The following is a 15,670-nucleotide window of genomic DNA, read 5'->3' on the forward strand; positions in this document are numbered from 1 at the left end:
TAAAGGTCACTCTGGCCTGAAATGGAGCATATGGTTCTATAATGGGTAATGGATGTGTGAGTTGGGTATTAACTGTACATAATGGCTAAAAATACCTTCGTTTCTCTTAAAGCAAAACAAAGAATATAATAAATTATTGATACGTAAAAAACAAATTGGCTGTCCAATTTAGTAAATTACTAAGCTTTAGACAAGGGAAGCACTTAAACTCAAAAAGAAAATAAAACTTTAGAATGTATGTGTGTAAAACATTACAAATAATATTTAAAAGGAAACAAGTTTATTAGCATTCATATGAAACAGTGTGCAGATTATTATGCAGACAATTTATCTATCAGCTAATTTGAAAAATGAAAAAAGTCATAAATACTGAGAAACACAACTACAGAGATTAATAGACTTCTTCAAAATAATATTCCAAATAATTTTTGCTTTCAAAATTAAATAGTTTATCTACTTTCAGACTTCCAATGCCTATTTTAGCTTTTTTCAATGAGAATAGTTTTCAGTTTGGATTTAAGAATTCCTCTATTGCATAATTTGCCAAAGCTTGATATCAAACACGAAAGTTCTATTTAAATACATCAAAATATGAGATCAGTCACCTCCCACCCCAACTTGCTTTTCTGTACTTTATATCAAATAATACTTGTAATGATTTAAACTTTTGGGCTTTTGACAAGAAAAACTCGTGTATAAATTATAACCCCATACAGATGGAATGGTCTCATAGTTCTTTTCACACACACAGAGCAGTAAAACACATGCAACTCTCTTTTGCGTTAGCATCTAGAACACACAGGATAAGGTACATTTGAAAGTCAGTTTTGAAACAACATAACAGTTTCCTTCAAACAAATAGACATTTTTGATGCGTTTACCTGCACAGGAGAGGCATTGGAATATCCTCCCATGGTTATTGGAACAGAAAATTGCTCCATGAACACAGGTAGTGTTCCCAGTTTCCCTGGGAATACAAAGTCAAAGAGGGACCAGAGCTCCTTTAGGTTATTTTGCATAGGGGAGCCAGACAAGATGATTCGATGAGGTGTGCGGAACTATTAATAAAAAATACAAAACCAAAAGAAAGTTATTCTCATGGTTCATGGTGTAACCTCCCTCCAGGCTCAGAGGATATTCAATTTCACCATCAATCAATTCTCATTTTAAAATATGTGGCCTGAAATATTCCTGAAATTCATATTCCTGAAATAAACAGCTTTCTGCATATATTGTCCATCAACTGTTAGCAGAAAATGAACACCAGCAATTTGATATTTATCTCCAGTGGTAAGTTACTACACAATTTAACATTTCTGTTTTTTTTTTTTTTTCCTCTACCATATTTCTATAAATTTATTGATGTAAACTCATTAAAAACGTTAAGTAAATTAAATAGTCCAGTATAGACCATTATGACTTATGCTTTTATTCTTTATTAATGGCCAAATGTGTATTTTTATCATAAAGTAGTATAGGCTATTAGATTTTGGAACCTCCCACCCAGCACTTACAAGATTTCATTTGTTTTTGATAAAGTACCTGCTTGCATGCAAGTGTGACTGCGGCATTTGGATTTCGGATTTTGTGACCCTCATCCAGAATCACATAATGCCAGTCATAGCTGTGGATGATATCCTGCATCAGTCGAATGTATGAGTAAGACGTAATTAAAATTCCATGGCATGAAGCAATTTCACGAATTAGTTTCACCTAAAAGCAAAAGGCGCATGTTGTCAGTAACCGCGAGACAGAAAACTCAGACCTACTGAACTACAGGTTTGCTGTGCAAAGTACACACAAGAAGTTTTGAAAAAGCAGATATATAATTTACTTTGAAAAGAAAATAAGTATAGGCAAGGCTTTGATTATATGATTCTTAGCTCATCTGTAAAAGCATGAAGCACTTGAATGCTGTGGTATAACAGATCAGAATTTGATCTGAAACCTGGTCAGAAGGAAACAGTGAGGTGTTTTTTTTTTAATTTGCTTTTTTTAGGCAATGCCTGAAACACAAACATTAAATTTGATTAAAGTAACCGGCTTCTTCAAGTTCTCCTACATTCACCTCACAGACCTAGCTTTGTGTACTGCATGCAAGATCTAGAACATTAGAGGAAAATCAAACAAGTGAAAAACCGAACAACAATCACAAAAATCTATTTGGTTAATCCTAAATTCTGTCCAACCTTTTTTTCATTCACAGGATTGACATATTTGTTATTAATCTTCACATTTTGTGTTTCTCTTGTAAGTTATATCCTTTCCCCATGTTTTTACTAGCCTTTATAGCTGTAAATTATGTAGGGAAGGGACAGTCTACATCACCTTCCACAGCATTCACAGTATTCAAGACTCATCTTTTTTGCATTTATCCTCCACATAAATCTAGAAGACTTAAACAGAAGATGATGGGCTGGGAGGTGATTCTGGATAAAACAACCATAGCCAATGTAAAAGAAAAAAAGAATAGAACCACCACAGAATTTGCTAAAGGAAAGACAAAACCCTTATTACTAGAAGTGCCTTTAAGAAAACAAAACAAAACCATCGAAAACAAAAGGGAAAAATCCACCTCAAAGATGCAGATGGGGTTAAAAGTTCACAATCTCTTACTGTAAAATGTTGTGCTCAGACATACCCTAAGATTCAAAAAAGCAATTCTGCATTTAACTGTTCAAGAATTTCTACTTCTGGTTATCATCTCCTGATAAAACTATGACATGTTATTTGATGTTGACATCGTGATTCTCAAGAGAATATGCAATCTTTAGAACAATTTGTGATACGGACAGAGCAGGATTTCTAGGCAGGTGAGGACATCCAAAGCTTAATTCTACCTGGTACATTGCCTGTAGTCTGCAGCCATGTCCTAGAGTCTCAGCAACGGCCTGTCATAGAATATTGGAGCCATCTCTACCCACACACTTCAGACAAATCATCTCGGGCAATTTCAAATTAAAAGCTTGTAAAATATGTAACCTCTCCTAGTTTTTGCAATTAATAGGGTATGTCTGCAATTAGCCTGACTTACAGAATGCTACACTGTTGTCATTAAAAGATGTTTTGTGAAAGTGCTGCTGTTATTATGGAGGCTCAAGAGACCAATCCCTCCTAGAGGGCAAACAGTGGACTAGTAGAAACAACAGCCATAAATCACGTTGTCAGGTAGCAGAGAGAACAGAAGTGAAACACAGGCACATGAAGGCCATTCACTGTAAACACACCACAGCAGAATCCTAGTCAGGATATACTGAACTTGTAATTAATTAAAGTTTCCTTCAAGCTAAATTTTTAATAAACAAGGATTTGTGCTGACAATGAAGAAATACAACAACACAATTTTATCAACTCACACTACAACACTTATTAACTCATTTTACTGCATTGGGTACTTTCTCAGAGGTTCCCTTTGCTTTAATTGCAGTTTTTGTAATAATTTTAAATATTTTAAAACATGATAACAGATTTAATATTGGATGCACACTGTTTTGAGGCTGTGGCATTTCAGAATTTATGCTATTTTATTATGTATTCTTTAATTCACAATTCCTGTTTGGTTAGATTCAGGCATGTTTAAGATATTAGATTAGGTTTTAGGAAAAAATACTTTACTGGGCGGGGGGGGTGAGATGCTGGAACAGGCTGCCCAGCGGAGTTGTGGATTCCCCATCCCTGGAGGTGTTCAAGGCCAGGCTGGATGGGGCTTTGAGCAGCCTGGTCTAGTGGGAGGTGTCCCTGCCCAGGGCAGGGAGGTTGGAACTAGATGATCTTTAAGGTCCCTTCCAACCCGAACCATTCTATGATTTCAGGGCATGCACTGTTAAACTACAAAAAAAAAAAAAAAAAAAAAAAAAAAAAAAAAAAAAAAAAGAGAGAAAGGAAGCAAGCAATGCAAAAACCACCCCCCCCCCCAAAATCATCTTAAGAGAGATAAATCTTAGTGCCAAAAGATTACACATCAGAATCTAGCTTTCAAATTCTGAACTCTGGCCTTTAAAAGATGCTAATGAATAGAGGAACATGCAAGTAGAGTAATTCTGATCTTGAAGTTCTGTTCAGCACAGCTATTTCAAGCCTTTACAATTCAAGGACGGTATTTTCTCCTAAGTTAGGGTGATAAGTTGATTGTGTTGCCTTGTCTTCACTGGGACACATGTAATATACAAAGATGGGAAGATTTTTGGCAAGCACCATTTCTTAAGGCTAAAACGTTTATGATTTATTCTAAGGAAATAAGAAAATGTTTTTTTCCTGTTGGTACCTTGCTGTAGCTACAAGTTTGTTTCTGAAGCTACAAAAACAGGACAATTTTTTTGACGCATGCTTATAGAAATAAGGCTTATCTTTTTTAGCATAAAGTAGTCTTTTAAAAATATTTAAGAGGACCTGAACTGTTCTATAATGTGTATTAAAAAAGATAATTTTCTTAAATAGAAATGTGTATGTTAAGACTGGACTTAAAGAACTAGACTAGTGGTAACTATGAAATGCTCTAAACATTCAGATACCTTTAAGGCAAGCGTGAACCTACAGAAATAATATATAGTCACTTACACAACCATATATCACTTGTGAATCAAAAATGCATTCTTAAGAAGGCTTATCAGTATCGCATAACCAACCATTAAGCCCAGAGATCCATAAATTCAACCTATAAAACCGCTATTATTTCCCTCCTCCCAACAAAACAATCTAAATGGCACCATGAAGAGGCTTCAAAAGAACACATTACAATGTTTAATAATGTAAAAGTTGTAATAAAAAGATCTAAAGCACTTACTACATACTACATGTTTAACAAGAATGCTACTTCTTGTGGCACGATACTAAGTTTATCTGAGTCTGGTCCTTAACTCAGAATTAGAACCTTTGGCTAAAACAGAGGTTTCACATGCAGTCATACCAGTAAGTGTAAACTCTGCAGCTTATTTTCTTTACATGTAGATTCCGTACTCTACTGTCAGGGTACAAGGTCTAAAATCTTCAGTGTGCAAAGTTGTCTTCAAATCAATGGTTCCACGGGTTCAGGTATCATGAACTGACAATTGCTTTTGAGAGCTGCATTGTATGTCCAGCATTTGACAAGAATAAGGGAAAATAAAGTTACAGCTTTACAGATGGTATGTTATTACCACCATCAAGAATTGTTAAGATCAGTGATACCTCTTCTGAAGACCAAGAAATTAGAAGTTCAGCCTTGATCTTAAAAAATACAGCCTCCCTCCATACGCGCTATGTTAAACCAAGATAACCAAAGTTCATGTTGCCTCTTACATTCTATGATTTACAAATGCTCATGTGTCATCAGAAGTTTTGAAACAGGACAACTCTTTGTACAGAGGCTTTTTTGCCCCTACACTTACAGAGCTTTCTTCCCCTTATCTTCTGTTCTATACCATAAATAAAACAGTATTTATGATACACTACATTAGATTTACTTCTTTATTTTCTCTCATCCTTAGAGATCTCCAAGCACTTGATACTTACAACTCACTTTAAGCTACATCAGATTTGAGTGTAAACCATAGTAGGAGGTTAATAGCCTAAGATGGCACCACAGGACATATTTAGACACAAATGCTGTACGTTTTTCAAACTGAAAGTTGACTTCATAGGGGAAGACTATTACTTAAATCTGGTTCTTACTACTGATTCCAACTTACGCACATTTACGATCACACAAATCCCAAATGATCTTCTGTGATCGCAAACAACAATAATAAAAAAGCAAGTTTTACATTTCATCCAAATGCTTTTAACTAGCTCTGAAGTCTTAGAAACCTATCCAACTTGCTATTATGTCTTCCTTCCACCATCTAAAATACCAACCTGCCTTCCCTTGTGGACAGCTGAAGGCCTTTAAATGAGCAGTCATATTTCAAGGGGTAAAACTGGAACTTTACGCTTCTCTCCCTTACTGCCAAAATTGTCTACCATTGTTATTTTAGCAAAGGAATGAAGTAGTCTTTCTTTTGAAGCATCACATATGCTAAAAACCTACACAAGTACTATAGCAGCAGAGATACCTAAGCAGTACATCTCAATGACTCATCTGAAACAGGCTGACCAGATTTGCAGCCAATCTGGTACTCACAATTCAGGCTGTTATTTAATACCATTTATTATGGAAAATCCTAAAGTTCCTTGCAAAGAAAATCAAAATGGACTGGGAAGAGAGGATATGCCAACGTAATGATCCATGCATCTTTTTATGACACTAAAGAATTGTCACTGACCAAAAACGTGTGCAAGGTATTGCCTAGTACCAATTTATGATAAAACAATTGGAATGGATTTGCTCCTCACTCTTCTCTGTCAAGCAAATATTTCTATGGGCAAGTCTAAAGAACTGGGAGACAGGATCTTGCATTGACGGCTGGGTACTTCAGCAGGTGCAACAGAAAACACCTATTCATAAAAGCATGTAATTTCACCAGTACTGAAAGATTTAGTATTTACCAGTATTTCAGGATTCTTGACAATATTATGGTAATAATTATGTAGATGCATCTCACCTAAAAGATCAACTTAAGTTTTATCAAATGAAACTTCAGCTGTTGCCTCTTTCTGCTATGAAATACTGTCTTGCCTTACGGGACACCTGTCATTGCTTAACTCTCTTCCTCAAAAATTCTCCTTCATGAATTTTAACATTAATCTTTCTCTGTTCCTTAGAAATAATTTGTCCCTCTTTTATAGGCCTTTACAGAACAAGCTGCAATACTGTTTCACCATGAACAACCTGCTGGCCAAGCACTACAGGATAATGCATTCCTCAAAAATCCATTAAAGATCTTCACTGTCCTATGTCCAGTTAAAATTTGAGGAACAATTATGTTCTTCCATCGGTTCAGACCCTTCTAACATCCGTTAGTCCAGAGGCTGAAGTAACTTTTCTTACTCCAAAGCAAAGAACAACATTCAGTTTCCCAGTCCTGTCTTCTTGCAAGTTTGTTGTCCAACACAAGCCTCTTCTGATTTACTTTGTGATAAACCATGATATACTAACAGAACAGGCGAATCCCGGAATTGTCAGTTTAATTCCAAACAGGTCTGTGCAACATTGAGAGCACAGGTGCACAGCTACCTGGCCTTTGGCCATGTAAAATTAATCTCTATCAAAGAACAAATTTATGTTCTTACGCAGCTTAACGATAATTTTCTTATTTATTTCTTAAATTTATTTAAGTTTATGCCTTATGCCAAGGCGTAAGGGCAGAACGGTCCCTGGATGAGTATTATAAAGTTAATATATGCAATGCAGTCTCCTGTAATGCCACAGGTTATCGGAAGATGGAATTGTCAAGAGATCAGATCAGCAGTAACTTATTCATAGAAAGAACGTACACTGAAAAGAAATTCTAGGCTGGAGTAAATCACCTGGCCTGTATTTGATGTGATATGGGGTGGTGTTTTTTTTTTTTTTTTTAAAGTTTTTTTTAAACTTAACTTTAGTCAAAAGCTTGCCCTTCTCTGATTTAGAAGCCTCTACAAAAGAAAAGTGCATAAGGTGAAGACCACATCAGCAGTGACTCTTGTTTAAAGCATACTGCTGCAGCTCTCAGACGATGAGGCATTAGGGCAGAATTAGAGAACTGAGCCTATCTAAAGCGATTGTATGGTATACAAATTCCTTAAAAGTTGTCAAGTAAGCAGTTGCGGGAGGACAATGGAAAGGTGAAGTCCTGAAAACCTGACAAAATTCCTGCAGATGGAAAAATTTGAGCCAGTCTGTCAAATGCATTAATTAACAAATACCCCAAAATAAGCACACACGATTTAATTTAGGAAGACATGCGAGCATGTTATTGAGGTCAACAGACTTTTAGGGCTTGAAAACATACCAAGTTAATTGAACAACAGGAAGCTATTAGCACATTAGAGTGTGCTATTCCTTTTTGGCCATGTACTGTAACTGCATCAATTACCTCAGAATACGTTTAATCAAGTGCAATTAAGCACCATATCATTTTAATGTTATTACAAGAAATTCAATAAATATTTAAAGAGAAATTTAAAAATGCTTTGCTGAATCCTGAAAATCCATTTAAGCATCTGAAAGACGAAGCCAAGAGAAAACAAAAATCTAAGTTTTCCTTGTTTTGTTCCTGCAAGGTACCAAGGATTGAAGCTTCAGACAAGTCCGGCTTGTCAACTACATGCATATTAAGAGGCTGAACAAGAAAATTAAAAGACAGGAAAGGCACTGCTTGAAAAAAAGAAAACAAAGTTAACACTGTTATTAAAGAAAATGAGACTAGGTGATAGCACCTGACATACCGACCAACTGAAGAGAAACTGCCTGTGCAAGAAAAACATATTGAATATTAGATCAATGACATATTGATGCACAAAAGTGCTAAGAAAGAATTCACCAGTACTAGAAGCACATATCTGGTACACAAACAGTCTTAGTCATGAACTCCTAGCATGGACTACAGTACAAGCAGAGCTCAACCAAGAAACCTGTTACTATGTTTAATTTGTTCAGGCAATGCTAGTCTATATCATAACGTAAATGTACTTTGTGTCATCCCCTTTTTGTCCAGTTTCCTAACAAATCTACACAAGACAGCGACCTTTTTCTTCTTTGAAAACAATTGGAGAAAGAGCACAAGCTTACGCAGAAACATTCAGAAAGAGGGGATTTTTTTTTTTTTGCAAGCACAAAAGAAAAAAAAAAAAAGGGAAGAAAGCTTGGATCTCCTCCAAGAGGAGCTTCTGTAATTACAAAACAGATGTCAACTGTTACCTTTTTGTCGGTATAAGAACCAGTTTCATGTAGAATGGCGACTCTAAATGGAGGCCACCAAGTGTGGAGTTCTTTTACCCACTGATGCATCACAGTAGCCGGACAAACAATCACTGTTGGACCCAATCCCTGGTACCTAAAATAAAGTATTCAAGAGAAAAAAAGTTTAACATGACATAAATACTCTATATTAAGTGGCTCATTAAAATACACACATATTAAAATGACACACTTTATAGTTCAAGTGTAATATGAGAGCTATGGAAATTAACTGGCACTTTGTTTTTCTGGAAGTCTATTTTTTAAAGGAAGATGAAAGGGGTACTGCTATAAGAATCTATCCACTGAACAGTTAATGGATGCATCTATCAAGATAAACACAGAAATAGAAAAGCTCCAAACAATAAGGCATAAGGGAACTTCCTCGTGTGGCAATACAAATCAGGTTTGGGTGGCTGCTGTTTCTATAAGAGAAAAGAAATCATTAACAAACAACTATTTTATTGCTTCTATTAAAAAGAATGTGTAGCTCGTGTCTCACAAATGGACTTACACACAGGTGTTCTGCTTCATGTTGGTAATATACTGCACTATTACCACCATAATTTACAGATAAGACAAGGACTCTAAAGCAGCAGAATACATTATCCATGGAAGCTGAGGTCTGAGCTGGGCTTACACTGTCTCCTAAGTTTCTTATTCATAATCATATGATTGTTTCTGAGAATTACTGAGGACGTTTGAAACAGTCTTTCTGTGTATTAAAGTTAAGAAGAGAAAAACCTCTTGCACAACAGCCAAACAAGAAAATGGCTACAGTTACTACATACTCATCTGTGTGTGGCTGACTATTCAAGTGATAATAAATAAACAATTCAAAAGATCATGGTGTACATTCAAGACCACATACATATAGCAATAAAGAAGGATTTGCCAGACACCAGCAATACTCTGCTTTAAAAAAAACACTGTTAATGCCTTTAGAAATAGCTGACATTAAGAAATAATATTCTGTATTAAAAGCTTATACATACGCAGACTGACAACCTGGATGTTGCTTATGTCTTTCAATATGAAAAAAAAAAAGTTATGTAACAACCTTACATAGTCCAATTAAAAAATTCCCAGCACTCCAAGTTGAAGATGCAAAAACCAGCTTAAGCTAATGCTATGAATAAAAATAACCACTGCTACTGCTTTTTAAAATATCTATACCAAAAGGCACTGCTCTTAAGAATATCTATAGCAAAAAAGGCAACTTTCCCAGAACACCTTAGTTTCTTATTCTTCATGGGTATTAACAAGTTACCTCTGTTTATTCCCCTGGTCGTCATCAAACAAGCTCATATGCTGGGTTTACCCATTTTTTTTTCCCCTCAGCTTAGACAAAGAGTTCACACTTCCTGTGATCAATTTTCAGAAAATCCACTCCCCCTCCACTCAGTTGTGTGAAACCTCTTCTGTGTCTAGTCTGCCTCTAACCGCTTTCCACTAGCCAACATTTTATTCTTCTCTTGAGAGTTGTTATTTATTTATATAAAAGGGTCATCTAACTTCTCACAGTCTGTGCTGTTTCACAAAACTAAACAAACCACACGCTTCTGCTTGCTACACTGAGGAGGCATCCATCCTTCATTCTCCTCATCCCTGCAACAGATTTGCTCTGCTGCCCATGCAATTTATATTTGTTTTCCTTGAACAAAGGTGACACTAATAACATTTCAAACCAAAGTCTTACTGGTGCCTTGTGCCAGGGTACTAATGTTGCCCTGTTCCTACCCCGAATAGTGTCATAGTGTATTCTGTCCCTTTTTCACAGTTGCATTGTAGTAATAGCTTATGGGCAATATCATAAATGACCAACATACTCAAATCCTTTTCTTCTTCTGTTGCTGCTGGTTTATAAAACCCAAATTCACAGCAAGTATCCGTTATTAGTTCTTAGTCACTTGGATGTGATTAGAATTGCAAATAAGATCTATTCCTGCAACTTACCACCAGGAAAAAGGAAGCTGTAGTCATACTAGATTTATAATCTTTAAGTACTCAAAAAATTAGCAGAGGAAAACATGTTGCATTATAACCAACTCTATGTGCCATGCACGAAATCAAACTGAAATGACAACTAAATCCTAGTGAAAATAAAAGAACGGGGCAGCAAGAGCAATACAAATTTTCTGGGGCAATGGATTTTTATTTATGTAATCACCATGGAAATTAATCTCTCTGCCACTGAGAGACTGAGCCTTGATGTTTAACGTCTATGATTACATCTCAGTATCTTGAGCAGCACAGATGAGTAAATAATCAGTGTATGAACTTTATGGCAGAGTTTCTCATCTGATCTCTCAAATAAATGAAGTAAAGTCTGTAGGGAAAGGTAACATCATTATTAAACAAAATAATGTATTTGGAAAGAAGTAAACTTGTGGACCCCCAAGCCCTTCAACAGGTTTCAACAACAGATTTCAACCTAGATACAGGCTAGAGATGGGTTACTCGAGCTTTGCTGCTGTTTTGTTTTTTCTTGTGGAGGGACCATTAGTCTGAAAGTTTTTGCTTGTTACAACTATTTCAGCTTGTCTAACAATAGACCTTTCCCCTCTGTAGGTCTTGCTTCCCTCACATCCTTACACCACCATAGCCACGACGCTTCTATGATACCTCACCTGACATTTGTCTTTCCCCAGCTGTTTGGCTCAGGAACTGTTAGAAGTGAGACAACATTTTAATTTTTGTAAAAGTTATACTCCACTTAACAAGTAGTTCCTTACTTCAGCTAGTCTTCAGGCTCCTTCAAAATCAGAAAATTGGAATTGGAAGCTGTTTACAAAAGGAAATTTCTATTTATCTTATTTGAAAGAATACTTTTGCAGAAAGTTTCACTGATAGAAAATAAAGCTGAGTATTTTGAATATCAACAAAAGTGACCCTACTGTCTTAATACTCAAGTGCCTCCAAATATGACAATCTTTGCAATTCTGCACAAGAATGCCAGTATTATCTTCATTTTACGGAAGGCCAGCTAAGGCTGGGAAAGCCCGCAGTGCCAGGTTCATACAGTAGTACACTACACCACCCTCACCTACACATCAAGGTAATGAGATATGAGCCAGGCTGGAAGACGTTTAAACATGCTGACAACACAACTATGTCCACTCTTAAGGCCTACTTCTCAGCTAGACTGACCAGAAGGTCTTCTGCTTACTAGACTAGATGGTTTTCACATAGAAGCTAGCTAGCCAGTGTTACCGTATTCCCAGTTCAAAGTGCCTTTGGTGAAAATACTTGAATATGCAAAGATCAAGTTGTTTAGACCCACTGCCTTACAGCACACAAACAAAATCAGAGTAAGTTTCATGAAAAAATTAAACCTTGTTTCTTCCCATGGAATTACTATCATGATGGACTTAATGACATGCACCAACCAAAAAAATGAAACTGAACACATTATCTTATATGCAGAAAGAACACTGCAACTTAGGTGTGCAATTATATTCTGGCCTTTTCAAAGCTTTATTGTAGTTTCCCTGCAGTACCTTAGGTCTTAAAGCTGTAACTGTGTAACAATGTCAAGAGATGTTCCTGAAGCATTTCCATCCGTTCAGTGGTATTCCAACTAGGGCGGGGAACATAATTACACAAAATAATCTCTACAGTAGCATCCTTAAATCAGGCAGCCACATCAAAGTAAATCAACTCACCTGAGTTGATCAAAGACATGGCTTTTTTTTATATAAAGGCTACAGTAGGCAGCAACTGGAGAAAAGACAGTAATATTTTCTCCTTAAAGTATTATTTTACAATTCATGTACATGTTGAACGTAATTTAAGTATACCTCTATACAAGGTTAATTATTTTTGTTTAGCGTAGTACTATGATATTTGCTTAATTGCATGTAGTAATTTACATCAGGTAAACAGGCCAACAGAACTAGAAAAATCAAGTATTATTCACGCGTGCATTTGTAAACCCAAGGACAACAACAAGTATCTTTTCCGGTAATTTCACCCATGAAGAAGGAATTTTAAAGCATTGTTCAGTAACAAAAAAGCGTAAGAGATCTTGTAAGAAAGGCCAGTCACTCTAACATAGGTTTGAAGAGCAACAACAAAAAAATAGTAGATGGAAATTCCTCTGTATAAGTTAGTGTTTTTACTATTACTGCTATTTTTTTGGCATGGATAATTCCCTGCCTATCAGAAACTCTAACTTTCATTGCAAATCAGCTTGCTACTTCCTGTAAAGCTTTTACCTGGTGGCTTGCCAGAACAAATATTTTAATGTAAAATTTAATAAATGGAACTAAAGGTATTACATCTAATTTAAAATTCCATATTGTGTAAACTATTGATATTAATGTAATTGAGTTTGTAAACAATCCATTTGTGGAAGCTAACCTTAGACACTGTATTGACCCAAAATATCTAGTGCAGCTCATCTGCAAAATGAAGCATCAATGCCTGGAATTCATTAAAAGTGTTACATGTTTAATTTTTCCTGCCCTACAGCTCCATTGTCTCGTAAAATTTTTCCTTTGATGTCCCCCACTAAAAGAATTAAAGGAATATTGTAATTGAAATGTCATTAATAATTCACAGGACCCTCCTCCACCAGCAATACATCTGATGAAATATTAATTGAGCTCCACAGACTGACAGTCTGCAGAGAAGCACTTGCCTGTAATTTGAACCACGAGTCCTGATCTTGCTGTAGCTCAGACCTGCCAAGAAGGCAATTATCTGGATGGTCTTGCCCAATCCCATCTCATCTCCCAGAATTCCTCCTGCCTGCTGGCAGTGCAATTCCCAGAGCCACCTAACACCTGTCTGCTGGTACCTAAAACAAGGAAAAAGAAGATGGCAAACGTTTGATAATACAGATCATAACAGAAAGTACTCATGAATTAATCATTTGGCAAGGTTCTTATACTAGTTACAGTAATATGCTGGATGTGTGTTTTACATGAGTGTTGTATTTACTAGGTCATACATTTTTGATGCACTCAGACATTACATGTGACTTTCATTCTTTATGCAACACTAAAACATTTCTAATTAAACTGATAGTCATGGTAATTAGAGGGTATTTTATTTCATGTATATTTTAAGTGTTAAAAGCAACTTGGAAAGCTACTCTAACAAAGCATTATCTTTTCAGAAAAGATGACATGTAAGGATATAGTAAATTATATTATTCGGAACATATACCTTGAACTGAAGGAAAAGCTTGACTTGTAAGGGGTACAGACTTTATACTCCACTGTGAAAACCGATCACATCTGCCAAAGCATGCTTTCTTTTCACATAAATTCATTTAATAACATTTAGTCTCTTCCAATGAAAGAAAAAAAAAAGCCAGAAAGGCAAAATGTTTTGGAAGGCAAAACAATAGAAACTATTTCAGTGAATGGGATGCAGCAGAGCACTATTATGTGAGAGTATCAGGGCAGTCATTCACTGGAACTTGTAGAAGCAACAATGTAAAATACATTCCAGTTGAAAGATGTAGACTAGAAAGCAAGACTTACAGTGGGAAGCTAAAAAGGTGGAGCTAAGATGCTGCACTGAGAATCACTTTAGGACATGCTTTTTTATAAGGATATGAAATAGCAAGACAAGCAGGAATAACACATCACATGTATGGGTTAAATTGAAAACAGGACAGAGAGAAATGAAGAAACAGTATATTTAAGATACAATAAAAAAAAAAACCAAAACATGTTTCAGCACTTCTGTGTCTTGTAACTTAAGAAGAACAAGGTTACTGATAACATTTTCTTGATGGCATGCATTCCTGGAGTGCAGAGCATAGCAAAGAGCAAACCCCCCCCCCCCTTTTTTTTTTTTAAGTAGTGATTGTTTTAGGGCATTGTCTTGTGTGCATTTCAAAATCCTGTTTCATTCTTTGAACAAGTAATATTTAGGACTACTGACAGCTAATGACACTAGTGTCTACTAAGTACTATTAAAAATCAATTCATGAGGACCTCTGCATGGATTTAAAGAATGCTAAACGGAGACAAACAAATGGCTTGAGTAGTTAGAAAAAGATGATCAAAGAACACATCTAATGGTTCAGACATCATACTATCTGCTGGTGTCTCAAATGCATTACACCAAGAAGCCCTTAAAAAACCCCTTTTATTGGAAATTAATTCACCTTAAAAATGCAGCAATCTAAAAACAACTATGAAATGGCTTGCGGGATTAGCTATAATTGGGTTACGATGCTACCATTACGACATTTCATAAAGACAAAACACTTTCTGAGGGAAATGTTAAAGAATTGCAGAGAACCTTAATTCCACTCAGAAGCTGCTCCCCCAGACTAATGTCCAGCATGTCTCTTCAGAAGACAACCATTCAAGAACTTCCTGATATTATTTTGTATTATTTCTTAGGATTACATCCAGGGCTTAAAAGCTAGCCTCATTTATAAGCATCTTTCTCCCTTTCCTCCTTCTCCTGAGAAAGTTTCACAGTAGAGAATTAAGTTTGTGACGAATTTTGCTCTAAGGTTATCTAAAAATGGAAAAGATGCAGGTGCTTTCTTTGTATAATCATATAAACATGCAATAATTGCAACTATGCAAAAATTAAAGTAAATCCTCCCTCCCATAATTTTTACAGTTGTAAGGAGAGATAATCAAATCTCTTTAATCTTATGCTTTCATTGCACCAATTTTAATATTTTGGTTTTTACCCCCAAATTACCACAGAAGTAAAATAAAAATGTCGCTTTGTCTTCCAAACTAGTTGTGTTTGGACTGTACTTCACATGAGCAATCATGCTGTGATGCACCCCTCAAAATTCACCACAGTAGCTAGCAGCGTTTAGCTGCATTGCTGCCGAGATAAAATTGCGTTTCAGAGGTATCAGGGAAATCACACACTGAAAGCAATTAATGAAGA

At 35.9% G+C, this 15,670-nt stretch overlaps 1 protein-coding gene across 9 annotated transcripts in view; it reads right to left on the bottom strand.

Annotated features, from left to right (window-relative positions):
* Positions 1-15,670, bottom strand: part of ERCC6 (ERCC excision repair 6, chromatin remodeling factor) — a 49,491-nt gene that overhangs the window by 13,717 nt on the left and 20,104 nt on the right. For 8 of the 9 annotated variants that reach the window (XM_074591281.1, XM_074591278.1, XM_074591275.1 and 5 more), the window contains 4 exons: positions 13,437-13,595; positions 8,756-8,891; positions 1,543-1,713; positions 882-1,058 (listed from right to left, as the gene is read on the bottom strand). In XM_074591281.1, the coding sequence (XP_074447382.1) occupies positions 882-1,058; positions 1,543-1,713; positions 8,756-8,891; positions 13,437-13,595 (643 nt within the window). The remainder of the gene's footprint in view (positions 1-881; positions 1,059-1,542; positions 1,714-8,755; positions 8,892-13,436; positions 13,596-15,670) is intronic. The other variant, XM_074591279.1, reaches the window with a different exon arrangement.

The sequence above is a fragment of the Larus michahellis genome, chromosome 6 (assembly GCF_964199755.1).
Source record: "Larus michahellis chromosome 6, bLarMic1.1, whole genome shotgun sequence".
NCBI lineage: Eukaryota > Metazoa > Chordata > Aves > Charadriiformes > Laridae > Larus > Larus michahellis.